This window comes from Scatophagus argus, chromosome 8 (genome assembly GCF_020382885.2).
Source record: "Scatophagus argus isolate fScaArg1 chromosome 8, fScaArg1.pri, whole genome shotgun sequence".
Taxonomy (NCBI): domain Eukaryota; kingdom Metazoa; phylum Chordata; class Actinopteri; family Scatophagidae; genus Scatophagus; species Scatophagus argus.
The window spans coordinates 24,814,680-24,838,597 of record NC_058500.1 but is presented as its reverse complement, the minus strand read 5'-3'; the positions used below and the strand labels follow the sequence as shown (position 1 = coordinate 24,838,597).

Sequence of the window (23,918 nt, the reverse complement as noted above, 5' to 3'; positions counted from 1 at the left end):
TATTATGTTTTGCAACCACAAGTCAAGCATTCATGTGACCTTGTTCCATATGCCGACAAACAAGCAGATTTTCACTCACATAACTCACTCTCTGTGCTCCATGTGTCAGCAAGAACAGATTGCAGGGCCCCCCCATCAGTTCCAAGGACAGGACAGATAAGGAGGATCAAAGCGCCCTGTTATCTCTTAAGATGACTGTACACAGGCAGAAAAATGTATAATTATGACAGATAAAGTCACTCACAGAAACTGTATTTAAAAAAACCTACATGCCTCTTATTCAATAGAGTTTAACTAAGTTTGTAACTAGTTTCTAACAAAGATTAAAACTGTTCATTACAATGGTGACTTTATTGTGTTATACAGTAAAATAAACCTATAAATTAATACATCATTAATACATCATTTTCTTGAAAAACAAAAACTACTTCCTGTTCAAAGACAAATGTTAATTTTTACCGGGCACTGAGAGTGTTTATCATCTCTCACTGTTTTTTTCTGTTTCCCTTCTCCTCTTTGCATGTTTATGAGAACTTCCACTGCAGTCCGAAGTCGACAGCACTGGAGAGAAATTCACATGGCTCAAACGAGAGCGAAGTCTTAGCTTTCCTCTCACTGGTAAATGAATTAGAGCAGCGTCTGAAGCCTTATTTGTGACTTGACCTTATATATAATCCTGCTGCACAAACATTCACTTAATGTTTGCAGTGAACACAAGAGAACTATTTTCACATTATGACCAGACTTCAACAGATTTTTTTCGACAGATTCTCCTTGCATCATTTTTTTACTTATCTTAAATTAATTGCAGAGGCAAAGGCACAAAGTTCAAAGATCTAGGAAATGATCTACAGCCATGTAAAATAATTGAAAAATTCAGGAAAGTAGTTAGGGCTGAATTATGTTTAAAAAGTGAATATAATGATGTCCCAGACAGTGACAAGCAGTGCTCCATCCAGACAAAAGTGCTCTCACCAAGGTCTCTTATATTTTTTTTCATAAAGCATCAAAGACCAAGCAAAATTTGTAAAATCCACCTGTCAGTGGATTCACGTGTAGCCTGCCACCCATGTGTGTGGTAATTCACTGTGTAATTATTAAAATATGTGTGGATCTTCAGCCTCATTTCCCCCCAAAGTTTGAATATAGTGACGCACAAACTGAAATCCATATGTCAAAGTAAAAGGCTCATCGTGCCAGGCAACTTCAGGTCATCTACAGCTGTGAGCAGCTGTTAAACACTAGTCCTTTTTCTTTATCCCTCATGCTGGGATTTTTTTTGTATTATCCTTCACCAATAAACTACTACATTCTGCTTTCCTCTATTTTTCTGATTTCATTCATTGCATTCTTATCATCATCTGCCTACTCCCTATCACTGCAGCCTGAGTTTCAGGGGGGAACTTGGTTTCTAATCCTGACTGCTGATTAAGGATTATAGATGGAGAGCTGCTGTTGTGGCCCTGGGGCTAAACCGCCCACGCCTCCACTCTGCTGCCTGCCTGCCTCCACCCAGAGGTTCCACTGAGCATGATAGCTGTCAAGCTATCATTTGAATACATGTTAGAGTTGCCCTGCACCCCATGCAAATCAGTCCTTCGGATCTGTCCATCTATCCATGGCATTGATCTATTTACCCGTTCTTCTCTCTATCCATTCACTCCTCCAATGAATTAGGCTTCAGCATTACATTAACCCCACCCAGCTTTTGCTCGACTGCTGTGGGTAGTGACTTTCTAATGTATTAAAAAGTGGAAAATATGAGATTATATGACTGTTGATTGTGACTGCAAAGTGTTATGAAAATGATAATTGTATGAATGGTTGCAGGTGAGAGTCAGGAAAAGAAATGACTGGATGATTGGAGAGGAGAATGTGGAACCAGAGGAGAAGAGGAAGGAAGAGGACAAGAAGAGAAAATGAGACAAGAGAAGAGCAGAGCAAACCTCTGTTTCCTTGGAAAAATTTATATCGAAACAAACTTTGGCTAAACCTTAGTCACAATACCTTGATTTGTCCCCATATAGGCTATCAGTGCAAGTATATTTATTCACATGGGTATAGTTAGATTCTCCTCGCACCTAAACTTTGCCATTGCATACAATGAAACCAGCCCATAACCACAGATTCCCAACACACCCATCACCAGGAGGAAAAAAGAAACCTCATTTTCCTCATTTACCTTTCCTTATATCACATTCAAATTTTCCATCTCTAACAAATGTGAAAGTAATGACAAAGGCTGGCAGTAGCCTACAGTGTTTGACATTCACTGTACCTACTCACAGAGGCCAAACACCACTAGGAAAAACCACACACAGAACTGCAATACATCAGTACTTCAACAGAAATGAAAGTATAAATATTACTGTTGTTATTACAATAATGGTTGCCTAATGTGGCCATCACAATATATATTATAATTACTTCCTTTCAGTGGAACAAGCAAAGGTAAAAAAAAGAAAATAGAAAAGCTAAGCATTATTAAATGGTACACTGTTAGACATTAGTGTAAAATATCAACCCATCCACCCATTACGTAACCCTGGACAGGTTGAGGGTTTGTGCCAGGGCTATGGCAGGAAATGACTTTCTTGTTTGGGTGGGGGGAGAGGGGGGCCCTATGTTTACAACATTAGACATAAGGGCAAAATAATACAGAGATAACGTGTAAAACAGTGTGGTAACTTCACAGCCTTTTATTATTAGCATTATTATTGTGCGTTCTGACACACTTCTCTCCATTCCATCAAGTTCTCACACATGAAGCAGCTGAAGACCATTAAAAAAAAAAGCGACAGTCGGCTATTTAAGCCAGAGGAAACAAGAATTACGGTCAGTGTGAGCTTGTTCCGCTTTTCATCAACTCTCGGATGCGCACAGCTCTAACTTCCTCGTACCAGACCAGCACGCCGAGCTGTGTCGCCCCATCTGTAACCTAACCCGGAGAGGAAAGCGACTGGACAGGGATGGACCTTACATAAAATGAAATGAGGAATAATTTTTACACGGCCATCCGAATCTAAAAGACCATATACAACCGCACGAGATTTAGTCCAAGTGGTCGACGCGTGGTAAGTATCCTCTGTTTGCATGTGGAGCCGGAAAAGTCATTGGATATGAAACTGTGTGTAAAGATGTTGCGCCATGATGGTGGATAAATATACAGTTTAATAACAAGGATGCTCAGCTCCAAAACGAGAACTTTGTGTTCTCTGAGTTGAAAGTCGTTGAAAGTACTCAAATGGAAGACCTGCTGAAGTGTGAAGCTGATTAAAAGTCATCGCGGTTTTGTCAGAGTGATACTACCCATCATTTCTAAGAGATTTCACGAAATGAGCAATCTCAAGCATTTTCTGCTTCTTTTACTGTTTAATCTTGGTCGGACTCGCGCTCTGTGTGTGTGTTATTTTTAGACTCTTCATCTAGACTAAACCAGAAACCAAAAAAAAAAAAAAGAAGACCAGTTTCTGTTCTGCTGTCTGTTCACTGATTTTCATTTTTGTATGTTAATAGCCTGAAAATCAGACAAAAGTCAAGAAGTATACAGTAAATATAGTGTATGGTGTTATAATGCAAACACCTCCAGACTGACGGTTTCATTCCAAAGGCCACCTGTGCCATTAATAACAACTTCCACTGACACATAACTATATGCCACTACGCTTTCACTGTCCTCGCATTTTACTTTACAGAGCTGCACTCCTCTCCAACTTCATTGTTTGCTGAGTTTACAGTGACAATAATCAATCCAATTCAATTCCCTTCAATGTTCGTATTGAAATAAGACATATCCAAGTGTGGATTTTAGAAGATGTCGCTATCAACTTTTACATTTTTGTAAACTGGATCTTGTTCATAATAGGAACAGCAAACATGCAGAAGTACGTTCAGATTCATAAGGCTGACTATGAAATTCAGTGCAGTTTTGTCTTACAGAACGTATAGTTAAAAGCAACATTGTAACAAGTATCCAAAAGTTCGGCCGGAAGTAAACATATTATGCTAAAACATTGCTTTGGTAAATGTGAAATTTTTGAAGCATTGATATTAAATGCACTTAAATATCAAAAGTAGTATCAAAAGTAAAAATAACCTATACATATATCAGCATGTATGTATGAAGTATATACTAGAGGTCAGCTGATTAGCAGCCTGGTCAATTATCAAATTTGATATTCTGCATGGTTTTTGTTGTTGTTGTTGTTGTTGTTTCTTTTTTTTTTAATTGTGGAGCAAAAAGAATATTTGCCTCCAAAATGTGGTGGACTGAACATCTGGTGGTGATGATGATGATGATGCAGGTGATGTTGTTGTTATGGCCTGAGGCAGTCCCACACATGTACACACAAAGCCTGGAAGCCTTTCACAGTCCACAAAACTTACATCTGAGGAAGAACCCATCCCTCAAAATAACAAAGTCCATATAAATTAGTCCTGTTTTCTGTCTTATGAGAGAGTATTGGCTTTTACGTGTTCCTGTAATGAATTAGTTTTGCAATAGGAAAATACATAGGAGCTTTCATTAACAAGTCGAATTGTGACATTTGTGGTTGAAGTGCCAGCATAAAGCTTGAACAGGCACAGGGGTGCAGATGGAGATAGTGTCCAACTTTCTGGGATTAAAATGACTCACACACGTCTTTCATGTTGAAATGTCTCTTTGGACATTTTTGTGCCCTCATATTAACAAAGCGTCAGTTCACATTTGTTATTCCCGCATCCTGAACGCTTGTGCTGAATGTAGCTGCCTGTCTTATGGTTTTGTAGATTTATGACTGCACGGTCTGAAGTTTGCAGTGGTGATCATTTGCATGATATGATATAGTTTGATAACCCTGTACTGCATCTTTATACAAACATGAACTGTAGAGTTACTGTGTGCTAAAAAGGACAGCAATATTTTGGAGCAATCAAGATGTACCTAAATATTTAGGATAAAGTCTTTAACCATCATGATGTAATGTAAATCCTTTTAAAATGCATATGTTCACTATGGGTTCTTTATCACTTTGGCTCAAAAATAGGCTGAGGGGTAGAACTCTTCTAAAAGGTGCATTACCAGTGCTCATTTTGAAATGTGGTTAAGTAATGTTTGAAAGAAGAAATAATGCTTCTGTCATCATTCAAATGAAATGTTGAACATATAAGCAGTGAAACACACTCTCTCTTCGCATTTTATCATGTGACAGATAAACATGACTGTATCGTTAAAGTAGCTGACTCAAGAGAACATTGAGAAATTCAGGCAAATTCATTATGCCATCTTGTGTATCTTGTAACTACCACTTGTGGCCACCATGTATTATTTAGATCTGGATACAGTATTGCAGCAAAAAATTCCCCTGTTGACCATAAAGTATTTTCCGTAGTAGACCACCATTGTAAAAAAGATGTCCCTGAAACAGTTGACAGAACACTTTAAACTGCCAACAAGGTCAGTTATGAATATTTAAACCGTAAAGATATTAGTAAAGATTTCCCTAACCTAAGAGAAATCTAAAAATATCTTTGACATCATCACAATGTAAAGTCCATGAGCGGGGGTGGGGCCAGAGGGAGAAACACTACTGCGCATATTTGAGTCTGGTCTCATTCGTTTAATACTACCTTTTTAGTATGCCCATGTGTGTCTCATCCAGATTCAGAAGATATTCTTCAGGGTGAGACACAACAACAACATCTTTATCTATTGTAACATTGTGGTGGCCACAGTGGCCACTGTTAGCAGAAGTCGTGTAGTCTCGCTTCAAAAGCGAGTTTAGATGTTGCTAAATAAGCATATCTCTGAAAGTCCTGTCATCTCTGAGGCTGCAAGGCAATAACTGGAGAGTCCGCTAAGCTGCTGCAACTGGCTAGGAAGTAGAAGGTGGTTGAATGGTTCAGCACACACAAAACCAAATTTTTACACATTAACAAAACCGGGTAATGCCTGTTAAGTTGTCAACTGTGCTGGTAACTTTTGTTATTTTTGGGCAGAGCAAGTACAGCTGTTTCCCTCATTTCCTGTCTTTCTGCTGAGCTAAACTAACCAGTTAAGACTCAAAGAGAACGTAGATGAGGTTACTGTATTTCCTAAAATACCAAATAGACCACATTTGAGTACACAGGCCGTTGTGTGCAATGGAAATTCATGTCATCATTCTTAGGATGTGAACTTGTATAAGCAACTGTTTTCTGTTTTCGAGTTGATTAAGTTGATTTAATGAAAAAAACAAAATGTTTGTTCACAACTGAAATCCTGAACTTTCAACATGTCTTTCAACATGTGTTCGATAGGTCTTTTGTTGATGGACTCAGAACAGACCTTTTGGCTGAGTAACAACTGAGTGTTGATATAGATATGGGATTTCCCATTAGACATGAGCTGACAAACACTGATGGTTGGAACAAAAGTAGTTGAAAGTGATTTCATTAGACCCAACTTTTATTGATGGGCCCCACTGACATGAAAGGATGGTGTGGTCTGGACAGTTAGACACACGGAAGCACAGAACTGAAACTGTCAGCGTAGTCAAAGCATTAGCATTTTCATTAGATTTAGCTTTCATATCCCTGACAAGGGAAGAAAATGCTGAAGTTGGCATTAAAATGTTCTTTTGCTGTTTTGTAATTTCACCCAGACTGTGTTCTGCTCTATTGGTTAACCCTGGAATTTTTGTGTAGCTGAGTGACATTCACATAATTCATTCAAAGTTGGCTGCCTCAGTTAAACAACAGCATCATTCTGTCCTGGTGGTATTTATTATACATATCAAGAAGCACATTATTTATGTATGTTCGGTGAGGTCTTTTCACTGTGCTCTGTGCTTTACACCTATATGAGAAATGTAGATGTGAACACTGTTCAGTGGACACTTGATGGCCGGCTGCTGTACTCTCAGTTCTGAGCATGTGGGTGTGAGGGAACTTTTGAGGAAGCAGCTTACAGTAATAGACTCTTTTCATAGGGAACCATTTTTCTTACACCCAGGATGGGAAGCTCAAATGCTTTCATGTCCCTGATTACAAGTCTTTTCACTGCTTACTGATGGGTCAGGTACTGAAAAGACAGAAGACAGTGAAAATTTCAGGTCGTATTTGAAGGCAACATGTCGTATTTGATAACTCATTAGCTACCATGTCACACTAAAACACTCACCGCTAAAGGGCTTTGAACACCTTTTGTGCTGGATGTAATCTATATGAACATCACACGGAACTATGAGCTACAGTGAGCATAATGTTGAATAATATTAATATCACTGAATTAACCGTAACATTTTTGAGTCTGGGTGAGGAGACAACAAGAGAGTTCATGTTACAATGGGTGTGCTTGCTTATATCCAGTGCATTTTACCTCCTGGCTAAAAGAAATGGGAGAAACCTGTGTCCAATATATGTGGTGTTATTTCAGAATTAATTTATACCCATGTAACTCTGTAAAAATGTTAATGTTAGCTAGGAGGTGGTTGAATGGCAACAGGAGCTGTTGTTTAATGGTAGCTAATGGGTTGTTAAATATGTTGTTTCACCTTAAAGTATGACCTGATATCTATTGTCTTTTCAGTTGTTAATCAGTAAGCAGTGAACTGATGACTACAAACTTTGAATACAGCAATACGACATTATTCCAACATTTGAGCTTCTCACCCTTAGTATGACATCAGAGGAAAATGGCCGCCATTAAGTGAATCATTAAATCCCGTTCGCAGATTGAAATAGAATAAAAGATGCAGATTGAAGTTCAGTGAAGACACAAGGTGTTCCTAGTGAATCCAGTCTATCATGATGATGAATACTGTTAACACTGTCAGCTTCGACAGGCCAGGGTCAGTTTCAACGTCTGAGCACAAACTATGTACTGGAAGTATTGGCAATTAGCTAGTGTCAGCCAATATGTATGCCAATAAATCTTTTGTCATCTTCCCAATTAGACTGCTGCAATCTGTGGAAATTCTACACATAATGGCAATAAGGTATATCAATCGTAAGATATTCAAATGAGGGTGTGATGTTAAGGGTTGATGGTACTTTTGGTACAAACATTTCAATCTACAGCTTTATGAAGGCTTAGCGTGTTGGTCTCCACAAATGAGTCCCAATAGACACTGGAAGTTTACTGATAAAGTTTTAGTCCTGTCTGTGTTCACTAAGAGCTGCTAACCAAATAGTCTTCGATTTTTATTATGACAATATGGAAACGTGGCTGGCCTTTGACATGTCATGGAGCTGCTTTACATAGTGATTTTCACAGGAAAAAACTAGGGCAGTGTGTTCCCATCAGTCACATGCTGATCTCCGTTTTGTAGGAGTAAAATTAGGGAGCCACATCTGTTCATGGAGAAAGAAATTCACAGGACCTTAAATAAAAGTCAAAAGAAACCCGATCTTCATTCAGCATGCACATTCATTGCACAGCTGTACAATGAATTTTGATTAGACATTTAAAGAGGAACATGGTTTGGACCACAGAGAAAAAAAAGGGAAGCAAATATGTGAACACCACTAATTTTGATCTCAAGAACACCGGAACTTCCTGTGTCTACATGAAACATTTTCCATTGATTACCAGTGTGCATGCTACAACAGCAGTTTTTGATACCCTGGGAATGAAACTCCACTTGTATCTGCTGAGGATTCCAGTGTGGCAATCATCTGCTTCGCTGAGCTAATTCTTCTGTCCACTCCACCAGCGTGTGAGCCACAGTGCGATATAAAACACAGTATTTCAGAAAGACTGTAACTCTTTGTTGTTTTGCTGTCAGTGTTCACATGTGTTAGTGTTATGTTATTGTTATGTTAGTATCAGTGTCACATAAATAAAACTATGCAGTCATATTTGTTTAAAATTCTGTAATTTTATGCTGCTCTTCTTTGATGTCTTTCTCTGCCAGTACGATATCCTTCAATTTGTCATCAAATGCACATGTGCAGTTCCCCGTTATCAGTATGTATGGCAGTGGTGTAAAAGTGAATTGTTGGAAAGTACAAATTATTGCACAACAGGGCTTTGTATCATATCCCATATCACTGCATTTTCATGTAGATACACATGCAAACATAGTAAGCTGCAAAGACTACAAAGGTGTTCTCTAGATGTTACAGATGAATAAGGAGGCTTGGGTGGAAATATTATGATTGCCACAGTAGACAGAGTAAAATTAGAAGGTCTTAATAGTACTAAATGAAGAATTAAAATAGTACTGCGGCTGTTGTAAAAACTATTAAGTCAAAATAAATGTAGAGACTGCTGAAAACAAAAGCAGTTATGTTCATCCGTAAGCTGCCTGGTTAACTGTGAAAGCTATCAGGTATCTTCAGTCTTTCCGCCATAGAGGGGAATATCTAACAGCATCATGCCGCATCATTTGCATGCCGTTCCCACCCAGTATTAGAGACATTTTGAAATGTATTTAGAGTAACAGCTAGCTGAGTGAGATAATGTCTCAGTTCTGTATGTCTCTCTTTCTCTTTATATATTTGCATGTAAAGAGACAATATGTTCTCAACAAACACGACATTTGTTCCAAGCACAGTGTCCAAACAAAACAGCTTGCGATACATACAAGGTTCATTTACTGTAATTTTACGCACAGGCTTTCACATGAAATCTAAGTTATAGCCCCTTCACGCCACATGTACATAAAACCTACAACATACAGTATACTGTGTATTAATATTTAAGTGGATTTACAACCCTGATTTCTAAAAAGCTGGAAGTGTAAATCATAAACAAAAACAGAATGCATTCAGAAAATCGCAAGAATATTTTTATTTGGTTGATGGGTATCAGTGAGGCCTGTGGAGTAATATCCTTTATACAGTCATGTTTGTCATGTAATTATATGGGTAAGTCACTGGTAGTCTGACAGATCCAAGTCTTCATGTCTTCCTGTTTTTCCTCTGTTGTCCTCCTGTAGAAGGCACCATGGGCTGCGTGGGCTCGAAAAAGGAGCAGGAGCCTCTCAGCAAAGGGACAGTGAACAATGAGCTGCAGAACCGTGCACAGACAGCCCACTATGTCAAAGACCCCACTGCAGGAAACTCTGGGAGCAAAGCTGTAAGCAATAATGCTGAGACAAATACACATGTGACAAAAGTAGCTAACTGATGTTCATCACATGACAAGCAGCAACTAAAGATTCACATAGATAAGCAGTGTTAAGCAGCAGTGTATATTACTTTGGTAAATGTGATGCAAATCAGTATCAGTATTAGCAAATTATTTTACCTCTTTGGGTCTCAGATGTGACCAGGGGCTCCTACTGATAAGCAATTAATCTGAAATATAACTAATATCTATAGTATCTATCCTTTAAGTTTAATGCATGAAACAAAAGTTACAGTACTTGGTTACTGTACTCATTAGCTTTCCACCACGGAAAACATGAATTTAGATCTTTAGCCACATTATATCAGATCAAAAAATATTTGTAAATATTTTTACAGAAAAAAATGAGCACGCACCTGCAGAAAAGCCCTTGCATTAAATAAAGAATGAGGAAGGCGAACTGTGTCAAAATGCAGAAATAGTGAAAGTATGATAAGCTAATGCAGTTTCATTGGTTAGCTGTTACCACAAGTGATAGAGTCAGTTTTTCCTGTGCTTTTTAGAGAGGGCCAATGTGTGCCAATGTGCGCTGGCATACATGCTGACCATGTTCCTGTGGCTTCTTTTTATTTTGCATACTGGCCAGACTTTGATCTGTGCCATGAGTGCTACAGTGCTACTGTGTTTTAGTGCGGTTCCTCTGGCTACTTCCTGTGTGCTAACATCTCTTCTCAGTGAAGAAAGAGGAAGTGACTGAAGCAGAACAAGAGACACAGGCAGGAGACACATGATCAAAAGTTGAGCATTAAGAAACATGAAGACGTCCCTGACCTCAGACGTTCTGTGTTGTTTTATCTCCCACATCTCTTTGCACGTCATGGGTCTAGCTTTCTGATATCTACACAACTGAGTGTAACTTAACGTTACACTTTGTTAACAAACGGTTTTTACTGTAAAACCCACTGCATTCTCAGAAACCTAAAGTTAATTATTTACCGCATCCTGATTTTTAAAGTTTATAAGTAGTTAAGTAGTAGTAAGTAGTAAATGTATCAAAATATATCTGATTACTTCACTGAAATATAATATTTTAGTTTAATCTAGTTCGTTCAGTAGTAGGCAATCCTTCACATGACGTGTCGTAAAAGTATTAAAGGAACAGTTCATTGAAAAATCAAAAATACATACTTATCCATCTGTATTATTTTGGTGTGAGTTGCAGAGTTTCAGAGATGCCCGTCTTCGCTTGAATGTAATGGAACCAGATGGCACTTCACTTATTGTGCTCACAAACAAAAATTGTACCCAAAATTATATTTGAATAGCTCAACAGCAATGTTTCTTTCCCAAAACCCTGACCTGGTTACACAAGTTAACACACAGATCTTGTTGCAAATTATTTCATGTGATAAATATTTCTTTGTTCCAAACATCGTATCGCCGCAGAGAAGGAAACATGCATCTACAGAAAAAAGACCAAGGAACTAGCTAGTGAAGAAAGTCAAATAATTAGCAACAAAAGAGCCAGCAGTCTCTATCGATGGTTGGTAGAGGCTAAACAAAAGCTAAAAGGAGGATAAATATTGAACATGTATTCATAACCATGCACATGACTCCAAATACATGCTGGATGCTTAAATAAGACGCTGTTTGCTAATCTGTTTGATGTAACACCTTTATGCGGTGGCAGTGTTGTTTACAGGGCGTAGCACAGCTCATTAGCAGCCAAATGCTAATAATACAACTTCTAAGAAGGTTTTTTTTCTCACTCTAAGTATAAAAGTGGGATGTTTAAAAAAAGTGTATATGAATATTTGACCACCACATGACTCTCTGTCCTTCTTTTTACAGAGCAAATTGCCATCCAATGCAAACTGTTCAGAAGGTCAGTCACTTTATTTACATACTACTTCACTTACACGTATTACAACTCTTAAGCACCCATATTTGATTTTACATTTTACATTCAACCACCATTCAACCATAAATGAATCACTAAAGGCGGTTGCACGTTTATTTCTTACCACCAGCAGGCCGTGTTGGCACTTTAAAATAGCGCACTGTCACTTTAAAATAGCGCCATCTAGGTCAGAGATGCTTAGACATAGAGAAATGACAAGCTTTAGCTCTCATCACCTGACCACACAGCTGTCCAATAGACAGAAGAACAGCCCTACTAATATCATTATCACACCCACAAGGAAGTCAGTGTAACAGGGAAGCCAGTGTTAGTAGCAAAGAGAGACACAAACCAAGTGCAGTATGTCTACTAAAACAACACGCACTTAGTACTTTCACACACACACACACACACACTGACACCCTCATGAAGAATTTCCTTCAGTGTCGACTTTTCGCAAGCCAAATAATGTAGGCTTGGTTTCAGCGCCATCATTATTTTAGTAGGTTTTTAAGAATTTTACATGCACAAAAATGTTTTCTCAGGCTTTTTTTTTCAATATATAATGCTTCAAAAAGAAACTCTTGTAGTTTTCACATGACAACACAAAATGTATATAATTTAGACTGCATATTATCAACGCAATGTATCAACATGAGACCTTGTGCTTGTCTTTTTTCTTGGCTGTGCTGCTGCAGGAGAGAGTATTGCCATGGCTCTGTATGACTATGAAGCCATTCACGAAGGAGACCTTGGCTTCAAGAAGGGAGACAGGCTCAAAATCTTAGAGGAGTGAGTTTAGTATCAACAGTGATCATGAAATCTTTGTTTCCTCGGTGATAATGTATTTAAAATTTTGTTTTGGGGCATGTAAAATATGTGTTTCACCATGCCTTTGTTGACAAGAAATATTCATATCTGTTGTTTGTCTTTGTTTTGTTGTTTTGTCTCTCTCTCCGTAGATCGGGAGAGTGGTGGAGAGCCATGTTAATCAGTACAGGTCAGGAAGGTTATATCCCCAGTAATTATGTGGCCAAAGATACTCTGGAGGCAGAAGAGTAAGTGTATTCACATTTAAAACACATTTATATGCATTGTTAGTGTATTTCTTGTGAAAACATCTATCCACATTGGTGTATAAGAGTGGTTCCCAACCTTTTTCTCTAAGGTACCTCCAAAGCTCAGATAAACTGAAGTACAAATCATCAACACCACCCATCATGTTCTAAATGTGTTTATTTGAATTGAATTCATCTTAATCTGGTTGTTAGAATTTTATCATACAGTTGAACCGTAAATCTTCAGTTTGGTCAAATTTGCATTCCCTCTTCTACTTAGTAGCGTTGGACATTTCAGTCCTTTATTCATTACTTTTAGTAAATCAACTTTAATTTGATTTAAAGCAGTCTATTGTAACCATTTATCAATAAATTTTAGCTATCTATGTATAGAATTTATCCATGTCTTTCAGCTATTTCAATTCATGTTATTTTACCTTTTATCATTTTTTTAAATATTTGTAAGAATATCTAATTTTGGTTCCATTTATCAATTACTTTTAAGAGCTTGAACAATTTATTCACTACTTTTAGCTTCTTAGCCATTTAATACTTCTAGCTAACTATTTCAACTGTTTATCTGTTTTTTTTCGCTATCTATCTAACCATTTAAGCATGCTATAAAAAATTTAAAGACACATGGTTGAAATTTAGACATTACTTTTAGCAGACTCCTGAGCTGACTCCTGTTTCTTGTCAGTCTTCTCTGCCTTTTTGCAAACTATGTGAAGTTTAGGTGTTATAGCTTAGTAAATGGATATATAGACCTACACACAAATTAGTTGATCTTTTCTTCAATCTTTCAGTCTTACCCCTTGGCAAGTGCAACTGCAATCTTACAAATTACATTGAACTACATTAATAAACTGCATTAAAAATAACTATTATTATTGTAATCGTTATTGTTATTAGTAGTAGTAATATTGTGAATGAATTGAAAATGAAGACTTGTGTAGTTGGAGAGTCGTTTCTGTACTAAGTGATCTGTTTCCTGTTGTTGAGGTGGTTCTTTAAGGGCGTGAGCAGGAAAGATGCTGAGAGGCAGCTGCTGGCCCCTGGGAACAAAATAGGATCCTTTATGATCCGAGACAGCGAGACCACCAAGGGTGAGTAAAACTTTCAAAAACAAAGTATTTGCCCTTTACTTGAGCAGTCGAAGCAGTCATGAAGAGAATATATTACAGCAAAACCCCCCCAAAAAATTAAAACGAAGTGAATAAAAGTAATCATATGTTTACAATGCAATATTCTGCGGGGAAACCTTGATTCTGGCAATCATGTGGATGCTCATTGACACAAACCACCCAGATAAACATTGCAGAGCTGAATCCACCATCTCATCAGGTGGGGCCTCCAGGTGGGAGGGGGGGTTCATCTTATTTCAGTGCGTCAGTGAGTGGCGACTTCACCTGTTGTGGCTGATTAGTGTACATACGTATCCACATACTGTACATTCAACAGATATTTTTCTAAAGAGTTGTTTGAGACCAAAACAGAGCTAAAAGGAGAGTGAATACTGGACTTACCTTTGTCAGGCAAGTAAAGACAAAGCTTCAAATGAAGAATAACCAGATATGTACTTATGCAACTCTTTGCCAACAGAACAGCCATATGAAATATTAACAGTTAAATAAATGTTTTTCTTTAACTTCTTAATTTAGGCTGAAAACATATTGAATCATCCATTCATAGTGGGTTGTTTAAAGTTGCACTACAGCAATCTTACACAAGAAGTTCACTTTACTTGTCATGAGTAGTGCTATTCAGGCTGGGAAAACCATTACACAATGTCTTGTGTGGCTCTGGATGGAACAAAATAGAATTTAGAGGATCATGTCCAACTTCAAATTTTTAACTAAAAGCCTGCATTACAAGAGACATGAGTGTGATTTAGGAGGAATGAAAAATGCATTATGCATTATGTGAAAAGTAGAATCTAGTGTTTTTGGAGTTTGACTCATAATCTGTCTTTTGTGAGACCTCCAAACTTATGGAAATGCAATAATAAATATCTGAAGTACCCTTTTAAGTGTCCTCTTATGATCTGCAGGGCAGTTCCTGAAGCTTTCTACTGTCATATAGAATAAGCATCTTTGACAAATACTGAATATCTGTAATCTCCTATAAAAATGTACAAATTTTAAAATGTTGAATCATCCACAAATATAAATTTGTACAACTGACAAAATATTGCTGTCAATGTTCAGAAATGAATTATAGATTACATGGTAACGGCTTATTTCTTTCTGTTTGACCACAGGCAGCTACTCATTGTCTGTCAGGGACAGCGATGTGCAGGCTGGTGACACGGTTAAACATTATAAGATCCGTACTCTGGACAACGGAGGATTCTACATCTCTCCCCGCAACACCTTCACCACCCTGCAGGAGCTGGTCAGCCATTACAAGAGTGAGTTCACTGTTGTTAGAATTCAGACTGTTGTCTGGTTAGCCACTTTATGATTTTACCTCCCCAGTGCTGTGACTTGAGCTGTTTTTTTAGTCATCAAGATAAGAGGCAAGTGGCAGTTAACTGACAGTTGCGGCATATAACACCTTTCAGACTTTGATGGCTACATGTGGGGTGAAACTCATTAACCTGATAAAAGTAATCTAATCTCGTGAAATCATAATACATCCTTGCATTACCATAGGGCTTTTGCCGTTTTGTGACAAAATCCATCCGTTTTCTGGGACAATTTTTAAAACAGTGCTCCATAAAATGGCTGCCACAAAACCATTTTCCTCTACAAGTTTGAATCATTTTCAGATCCTTTAGTAGTACATGAAGGCTCACCGTTTCTCCTTTTGCAACTTTTCAAGCAACGTGTACAACGCAGAAGACAGAGTACACGCCTGTACTCACTTTGAAATAGTGAAACTTTGCTTGCCAAGCCTCTGATACTCTTGGTTTCATCTTAGTAGGCAACCCACCTTCCAAGATGTTAGTATTGGTCGTTTAGGTATATAACATATGAAACCCTGAGCTTCTGAATCTCTTTTGTTGAGATTGTCACTGGGACACTGCATTTCCAAGGCAGAAGTACTCAGTCTTGCAGCAAACAACCCATGTCCAAAAAAGGTTAGGACACTGACAAACAGAATTTTATCTTTTGGTAACCCTGTTTGACTAAGGACTGGCACAGCTGTGTACTGCTCAGAAAACGTCTTGTTTGGTTCATCGGTAAGAGGTTTATGATTGTGTATGAAAAGAACATCCTCGAAAGGCTCAATCATCTACGAGTAAGGATGGGGCGAGGTTCACTACTTTGTCTAAGACGTGATTGTGTAAAGGATATTACTACATGGGTTTGCAAATGACTTTTTCTGTATTTGCATTTTAGACAGGTTAACAAGGTTAAACACTTTATCAGTAAAGAGCAGATGAAGAATTCTTAGTCATCATTAGTCAGTTTTTGTCAGAAAGCTCTAATAGCTCTATTCCATCACTAAACATGAACTTTTTAGCGATGTACAGCACTCCCTGCTGGGCAACTTAAATACATCAACCTATGTGAAATATTCTCAGAATTGTTCCAAAAGTGAGAGACTGTATTGCTTTGTCAACATGAATGTGTTTTTACTATGTTAATATGTGAAATTCACTTTTCCCATAAATTAAGAATACGGTAATGATTTTCATTGTGTAGAAGCATCACATAAAATGAAAAAACTGTACCACAGGACATAAAATCCTGAAATATTGTTTATGTTTATTCCAGAGCAGGGAGATGGCCTCTGCCAAACTCTGACCAATCCATGCTTGAGCCCCAAACCCGAGAAGCCATGGGAGAAAGATGCCTGGGAGATCCCAAGATCATCACTAAAACTGGATAAGAGGCTTGGTGCTGGCCAGTTTGGAGAAGTCTGGATGGGTAAAATGGATGAATATTTTATGTATCCAGTTATTAGTGGGGATGTTAAGCTAGAAATTCGTTTTTTAATTCTATATATGTATTCTTTGTTTTAAGCTACATACAATAAGCACACAAAAGTAGCAGTGAAGACCATGAAGCCTGGCAGCATGTCAGTTGAGGCCTTCATGGCTGAGGCCAACCTGATGAAGACTCTACAGCATGACAAACTGGTCCGACTCAATGCTGTGGTCACCAAGGAGGAGCCTATCTATATAATCACTGAGTACATGGAGAAAGGTGAGCATGTGCAGCACATGTATGGCATTTAATTATCGTAATACAAAACAAACACTGATACTGATGTGAGAAAATGCTTAATATTGGGTCTGTTGCACTAGCAGGAACACAGATATTTTGTTTATGGTGAGAATGTGGCTGGGTGGAATGGTGGTTAGCACTGTTGCCTCATAGCAAGAGGGTTCCAGGTTCGAATCCTGGTCTGGGCCCTTCTATGTGGAGTTTACATGTTCTCCCTTCTCACACTCTCTCCTGTGTGTGTGTCTACAGGTAGTTTATTAGACTTCATAAAAAGTGATGAGGGCAACCGTGTGCAGCTCCCCAAGCTCATTGACTTCTCTGCACAGGTGAGATTCATTTGATTCAACACATGAAAGCCACCCAGGCTGAATCGTCTGCTTCTTTCATTATGTTAAGTTTCACATGAGTGAATCATTTGTTTGTCTGCAGTACATTGTACATTGAGTTGTAGCCCACATTTCGTATTTAATTATTTACATTATTTTTTGAGTTCAGTAGTAATATTGCTGTGCTCCTAGAGATTGATGTGACCCTGGTGCATTTGCCCAGGTATTGCAGTTCCTTCGGGATAGTGTAAAAGCTGTTAGTCAAATCCTGGTGCGGACCACACAACCGGACCAAGACCCCTTGAAAAAATGGATATCTAACCGCTTACAACTGCCCACCTCCATTTGTTTGATTGACTTGTGGAGTGAAAGCTAATGAACCAACCACAGGCTTTTATGATAGTAGATTTTAGCTCTTAGGTTTTCGTGTGATTTCAAAAGATAAACTACTATCTTCTGCCAGCTGCTGATGATCATAAAATCTGTTCAGAAAGCAATCTTAAAATTGATATGTGTAAGCCATGTATATATTTATTCAAATCAGAACAATGTAAACACATATGCACATCAGCGCAAGTATTTTACTGTCCGATAGCTCAAAAACTGTTAAAGCTGCTGTTTCAGTCCATCAAGTCTGTTAAAACGTTCTTGACAGTGATCCCACAATAAGCCCTGTATCATTACTGTAATCAACAAGACCCCTCCATTTTGATTATTTTCTATTGTTAGTCATTATTCATAAAGTGGTGGATTGCAGTCTAGTCATATTTACGATGCTCAGAATAAGTTTTTTCTGTGTGAGCTCAGTGTTGACTGAAAAAAGAAAATGTGATTTTTGCGTCTGCCCTGCGTTTTGGATCAGCTTCAAAATGTAATCAGTTCTTTCTTGGCCCATGCTACACCCTTCCTGAAAATTATTTTTTCATAATTCTGCTGATCATTAAACACACAGGGCTGATTGAAAATATAATCTCCTTTGTGGAGGTGATATCATATTATTAAAAGTAATGCTAACACATGATAACATGTTATTCGTTCTATTTGCTCATAAATAATACTTGCATGGATGTGCCAGAAAAAAAATCCCAAAGAAGCAGCTGCTATAGAAGGAAAAAAAATCTATATTTTAATACACATTGCCTGCAAATGAGTACATGTGAATAGACTGATAGTAAGTATGTTACACAAAAAAATCAAAGTCTGGTGTAGGTATACCATGTCTCAGAGCATGCAAGTATTTTGAATAAGGCTACTAGAGTGGATGCATCCTGTTTCAGGCTGTTCAATCCTGTCAGTCTGTTGAAAACATTAATTTGCAAGATAGCTTGCTTTTCACTAGGTACTGAACTTGGCAAGGTTAAATTAAGTTATATACTCTGTGTGTCAGAGATTGTGACTTAATGCCATAATGCTGTGTTTGTTGTTATTATTGTGGTCACAACCAAACTGAGAGGAGCAGATCATGGCAAGATGGGGAAAAAAAGCATGCATACCATAAAAATAACATTATCTAGAGGAAGTTCCTTGCTAAATATCAGGAGCAATAGCCATGCCTCTAACCCTCAAACTGTCACATCATGCTTTTTGCACATTGTGTAATGCTTTTTCTGACATCAGTCACCAAGAAGCTCCAGGCAATAACATAGCTAAGCCTCTAGTCACGATGGCGTACCCTCCTAGGTAGTCTTCTAACTGAACAGGCTATGTTTTTCCATAGGCCTTTATGAAGTGTGCCTATAAGCTGTTTCAGTTCATTCATTTTTAATATGGAAAACAGAAGCTTGGATTTTATTAATAACTGACAGTTTCATTATTATCATAACATAGCCCAGTGCCATGGAATGGGCATTTTAGAATCACGTGAAGTCATTCAGTTTTGCCTGATCACTTCAACACAGATTATGAAGAAAGGCTTATATGGTTAAATGACTGTGTGCGAAGCAAAGTGGTGAGAAAGCATGCGAGCTAAGCGTTACATTTTTGTGGTACAAGATATTTGTACCAGAAAAATGTAAAAAAAAATGTAATTTTTGTGGGTCATTACCAGGGACTATGTTTTGACTCTTACACTGACTTTTTCGTCTCTAGATTGCGGAGGGCATGGCTTACATTGAGCAGAGGAACTACATCCACAGAGACCTGAGAGCTGCCAACATCCTGGTCAACAAGGCTTTAGTGTGCAAAATTGCTGACTTTGGACTTGCTCGTATCATTGAAGACAATGAGTATACAGCCAGGGAAGGTATGACACAATATTAACTATCATGTGTTGTGTTGTGTTGCCAGTTGGAGGCAAAAGTAATTAAGAAACTGGGGAACTTATTGCGCAAAATTGATAAAATGGGAGTTGTCTCGGGTTTCATCATTTTAAAGGAATTTACTTTGTGTCAATGAGATGTTACGTTACAACATGAGTGACAAAATAGTAGGTAGCAAAAAATGTAAGCTTTCAAGGGGATGTGTGACTAGCTGGAAATTCATCAGGAACCAACTAATGTTTCAGTAACAATGTCAGCAGTTCAAATTTTGACTGGTTTTCAATTTTCCACCATATCCAGGAGCCAAATTCCCCATCAAATGGACAGCCCCTGAGGCTATAAACTATGGCTCTTTTACCATCAAATCTGATGTCTGGTCCTTTGGCATCTTGCTGACTGAGATTATCAGCTACGGACGCACACCATACCCAGGTAAGTTCAGTAGCAGTTCACCCAATAGTCAAAATATTCATTCACATTTGGTATTGTATTTAGAACATCTGACTTTTGTTTAGAACTGCATTACAAGCCAAGGGATAGTGGTAAGATTACGCCATGTTGGAACAGTTGTGACTTTGGATTTTAATGAAGCTAGAGCCAGAATTTACAAAGACTCATTTTGTGAGTGTAGGCCATCTGTAGTTTTCTTCTTTTTTCATTTAACAACCTTGATGATGATTTGTTAATTTGTCAAATTGTATTATTTGAACTTTTCTGTACATTTACAGTTAGCCCTTAACGCTAGGTGCAGTACTAGCAAGGCTGCAGCGACGCTAACATCTCTGTGAAGCTGTACGTTGGCCTGTACGGCTATCTAACTTCTGACATCAACATGTTGCTCACAATGTCAATGCTAACATGCTGGTGTTTTGGTGGTCTAATGTTTATCAGCTATCTTAATTTAGCATTTTGGCATTCTAACTACTGGTAATTGGCACTAAACACAAAGTACAGTTGAAGGTAAAGGCATTGTATTAATTTAGATAGATAGAGATAGATACATTATTGATTCTGAGGGAAATTCAGTATCCAGTAGCATCAGTACAGACACAAAAAACACAAATCAGCATGCATTAAGTATCCATCCATTTTCTATACCGCTTATCCGTCAGGGTTGCGGGGGGCTGGAGCCTATCCCAGCTGACTACGGGCGAGAGGCGGGGTTCACCCTGGACTGGTCGCCAGTCAATCGCAGGGCTGACAGACAAAGACAGACAACCACACACTCACATTTAAGGGCAATGTAGAGTAGCCAATTGACCTAATGTGCGTGTTAAAGTACAAATGTAGAATACATAAGAAAAAAAATTAAAACAATAATACAATAAAAGAATAAAAGCAGTCCAAACAATTGTTGAGTTAGAAATTGATGAAGAAAGTGTGGAATGTTCACTGTCCAGCGACAAAGTCTAATTCTGTCCTCACAGGGAGGAGATGAAAAGTGATATGGACTGAGGGACAAATGACCTCCTCAGCCTGTCTGTGGAGCGGGACAGAGACAGCAGTCTGTCACTGAATGTGCTCCTCTGCCTATTCAAGGTGCTGTGCAGAGGGTGATGGACATTGTTCATTATGGATCTGAATTTGTTTGAGTCCTCTGCTCTGGCACAGATGTTAGGGACTCCAGCTCTGCCCCCACTACAGAGCCAGTTTATCCAGCCGCAAGGCGTCCTTCTTCCTTGTGCTGCTCATTTTGCATACATTTGGTCATTAACCAAAGTTCTGAACAAATTAAAATTTTGACCTTATGATGGTGATAGTCAAGGGATCAAGTCAAGGGATCACCAAGGTCAGAGATTGTCATAACAAAGTTTAATGGCAGTTTATCTAATAATTGCTGAAGTATTTCAGTCAGGAGGGCATTGCCATCCATAGTGCTAGGAAGCTGGCCAAAGTCATCCAATGCCAGCCCAGAGATATTTTCTCACTTATTCATTCATTTCATGAGGTTGTGGCTCTGCAGTTTCTCTTCAGTCAATCATGTTGTCTTATTTTCAGGAATGACCAACCCAGAAGTGATCCGTTCCCTGGAGAAGGGCTACCGAATGCAACGCCTGGAGAGCTGTCCAGCTGAACTCTATGAAATCATGCTGGAGTGCTGGAAGAACAAGCCGGAGACCCGTCCCACCTTTGATTACCTGCAGAGTGTCCTAGAGGATTTCTACACTGCCACAGAGAGCCAGTATCAGCAGCAGCCATGAGACTTTTTCAATACATGACTTTACATTCATACTTAACTGCAAGTCTACTTTCTACATGCAGCAGTGCAGTCACCCACACACACACTCTCTCTTTACCATTTTCTCTCTGTCACTCTTTCTCATTCTCATTCACACACATAATATGTGGTTACAAGGGACTGTACAAAAATTGATGTGGAGGTTTGAAACAATAACATAACCACAACGGAGAAATTAAGAAAAGTAACATATTATAACAAAATATACAGCATATATTACTATCACTATTATTAATATTATGACAACATAATCCTACCTCATACTAAGGTTAAGGGTACAGCAAAACAGATAATGTCTGACAATGTTCTAAAGGCCTGTTTATACAGTAGGCTAATATGACTACAGCTGCTACAGCTGTACTGGATATTTATCTTCACAAAACTGACCATAATTACATCTTTCTGCACACCAGCAGCAGTCTTGCAAATCGCTGGACATATACAGTATGTGATATGTGCAGACAGATACATGTATTAGTTATATTTGCATTCGTTAACATGGTAAGTGACACACAAAAGAATGCATCACATAATTTATTTCTACTTTTAGCATAGTAATTTTTTTACTACAAATTGCACATATTTGGATCACTGTATTGCAAGACAAAGCTGCACATCATTATGCACAGAAAACATAAGAGACCTGAGATTTAATATGTCTCTATATAGTGACAATTGGTGGTAATGAGTCAGTACCATCACAGAGCCTTGCAGGTGAGGGGTGGGTTGCAAAGCTGTACCCATGCAGGACAACACATATAAGTCAAAATAGCAAGTGAAATAAGAAAAAACAGGCAATCTAACTTTTTCCTACCCGAAAAGATAAATAGCCTTCCCAGATTTCTGCCTTCAATCCTCATAATTTTTGCACAGTCCCTAACAAAACATTCAGATACCTTAAAATATGTCCTACATGTTCACCTCTGATATTACTGTGTTTATAGCGACAGTTCAGAAAACAAATGTGTTATTGTTCACTCTCCTCCTTCTAAATGCAGGGGTTTTCACTCTGTAAGGGGAAATGTGGACTTTGCACGCTGGAAGATAAATGGCTGATCCGCTGTTTATATTACATTTATATTTTCCATCATACTGTGGATTCTTTCAACATTACTCCATCATTGTGCCTTTTGCAATGGTTCTTTTTTCAGTCATTTTTGATGTATTCCATATTCTCTGTATTTATAAAGCAATGTACACAGATAAATACAATCAGTTGAGAGTAAACTCTTTATAATGTGAAGCTATATTAACTAGTAATGCTTGTTGATAATTCTGGCCCAGTTAATTTTTCCATTTCTGGTCTGGTCTGGTACGGAAGTAAATGAACGCAGTGGATAGAGATTTTCTTATCTTTTGGATTTCTTTTTACTGTTTAAAAAAATAATTTATTTGTGCAAATAATAATGCTCTGAAAATCAGTGTATCTTTAACAGAGTGATGAAATGAAGTTTTTCTGTCATTTTTTTAAATGAAGAACCCGTGACTACTATTTTTCCACACTGTTTGATAATGTGTTTTGGAATTGTTGGAAGTAGTAATGTGGACCGAAATACCAAAATTTTAATTGAAGTATTTTTAAATGTTTAAGATTTCATCATTTCATTTTCATTTGATCACTTCAGGATTTGGTATCATGTAGAGTTAACTAAGTGTGATCTGAGACACTGAAGTTTATGGAACTCTTCTATCGAGATGTATGATGTTGCAAAACTGAATCTACACTGAGCAATGTCGATATAGGGTTAAAAATATCTTTTTCTTTATCAATATAAAAGCTGTTGCATATTTAGTTTGATGCTTAAATGCAGCTGTGGTGAATATTTTTAAATAAAATGTTTTTGAAACAATTGACTACATGGGTGTGTTTTTATATAAACGATACTCTAATGCTATTTGAACATTTGACTTTGTTTACTTGTATACATG

The 23,918-nt window shown here is 38.0% G+C and overlaps 1 protein-coding gene across 1 annotated transcript; it reads left to right on the top strand.

Moving 5' to 3' along the window:
• Positions 1–2,811: 2,811 nt before the first annotated feature.
• On the top strand, positions 2,812–23,841 carry hck (HCK proto-oncogene, Src family tyrosine kinase). Its single transcript, XM_046395667.1, has 13 exons — positions 2,812–3,074; positions 9,903–10,042; positions 11,885–11,918; positions 12,632–12,725; positions 12,896–12,991; positions 13,994–14,097; positions 15,252–15,401; positions 16,714–16,866; positions 16,963–17,145; positions 17,416–17,492; positions 19,581–19,734; positions 20,051–20,182; positions 21,749–23,841. The coding sequence occupies exons 2-13, from the start codon at positions 9,911–9,913 to the stop codon at positions 21,949–21,951; spliced, it is 1,512 nt and encodes a 503-aa protein (XP_046251623.1). The 5' UTR covers positions 2,812–3,074; positions 9,903–9,910; the 3' UTR covers positions 21,952–23,841.
• Positions 23,842–23,918: the final 77 nt, after the last annotated feature.

Excerpts from the sequence above, each read along its gene's own strand:
- hck (XM_046395667.1), top strand. The coding sequence starts at position 9,911 with ATGGGCTGCGTGGGCTCGAAAAAGGAGCAGGAGCCTCTCAGCAAAGGG. Across the intron at positions 10,043-11,884 it reads GAAACTCTGGGAGCAAAGCT|AGCAAATTGCCATCCAATGC; the intron begins GTAAGCAATAAT and ends TTCTTTTTACAG. Across the intron at positions 15,402-16,713 it reads GCTGGTCAGCCATTACAAGA|AGCAGGGAGATGGCCTCTGC; the intron begins GTGAGTTCACTG and ends TGTTTATTCCAG.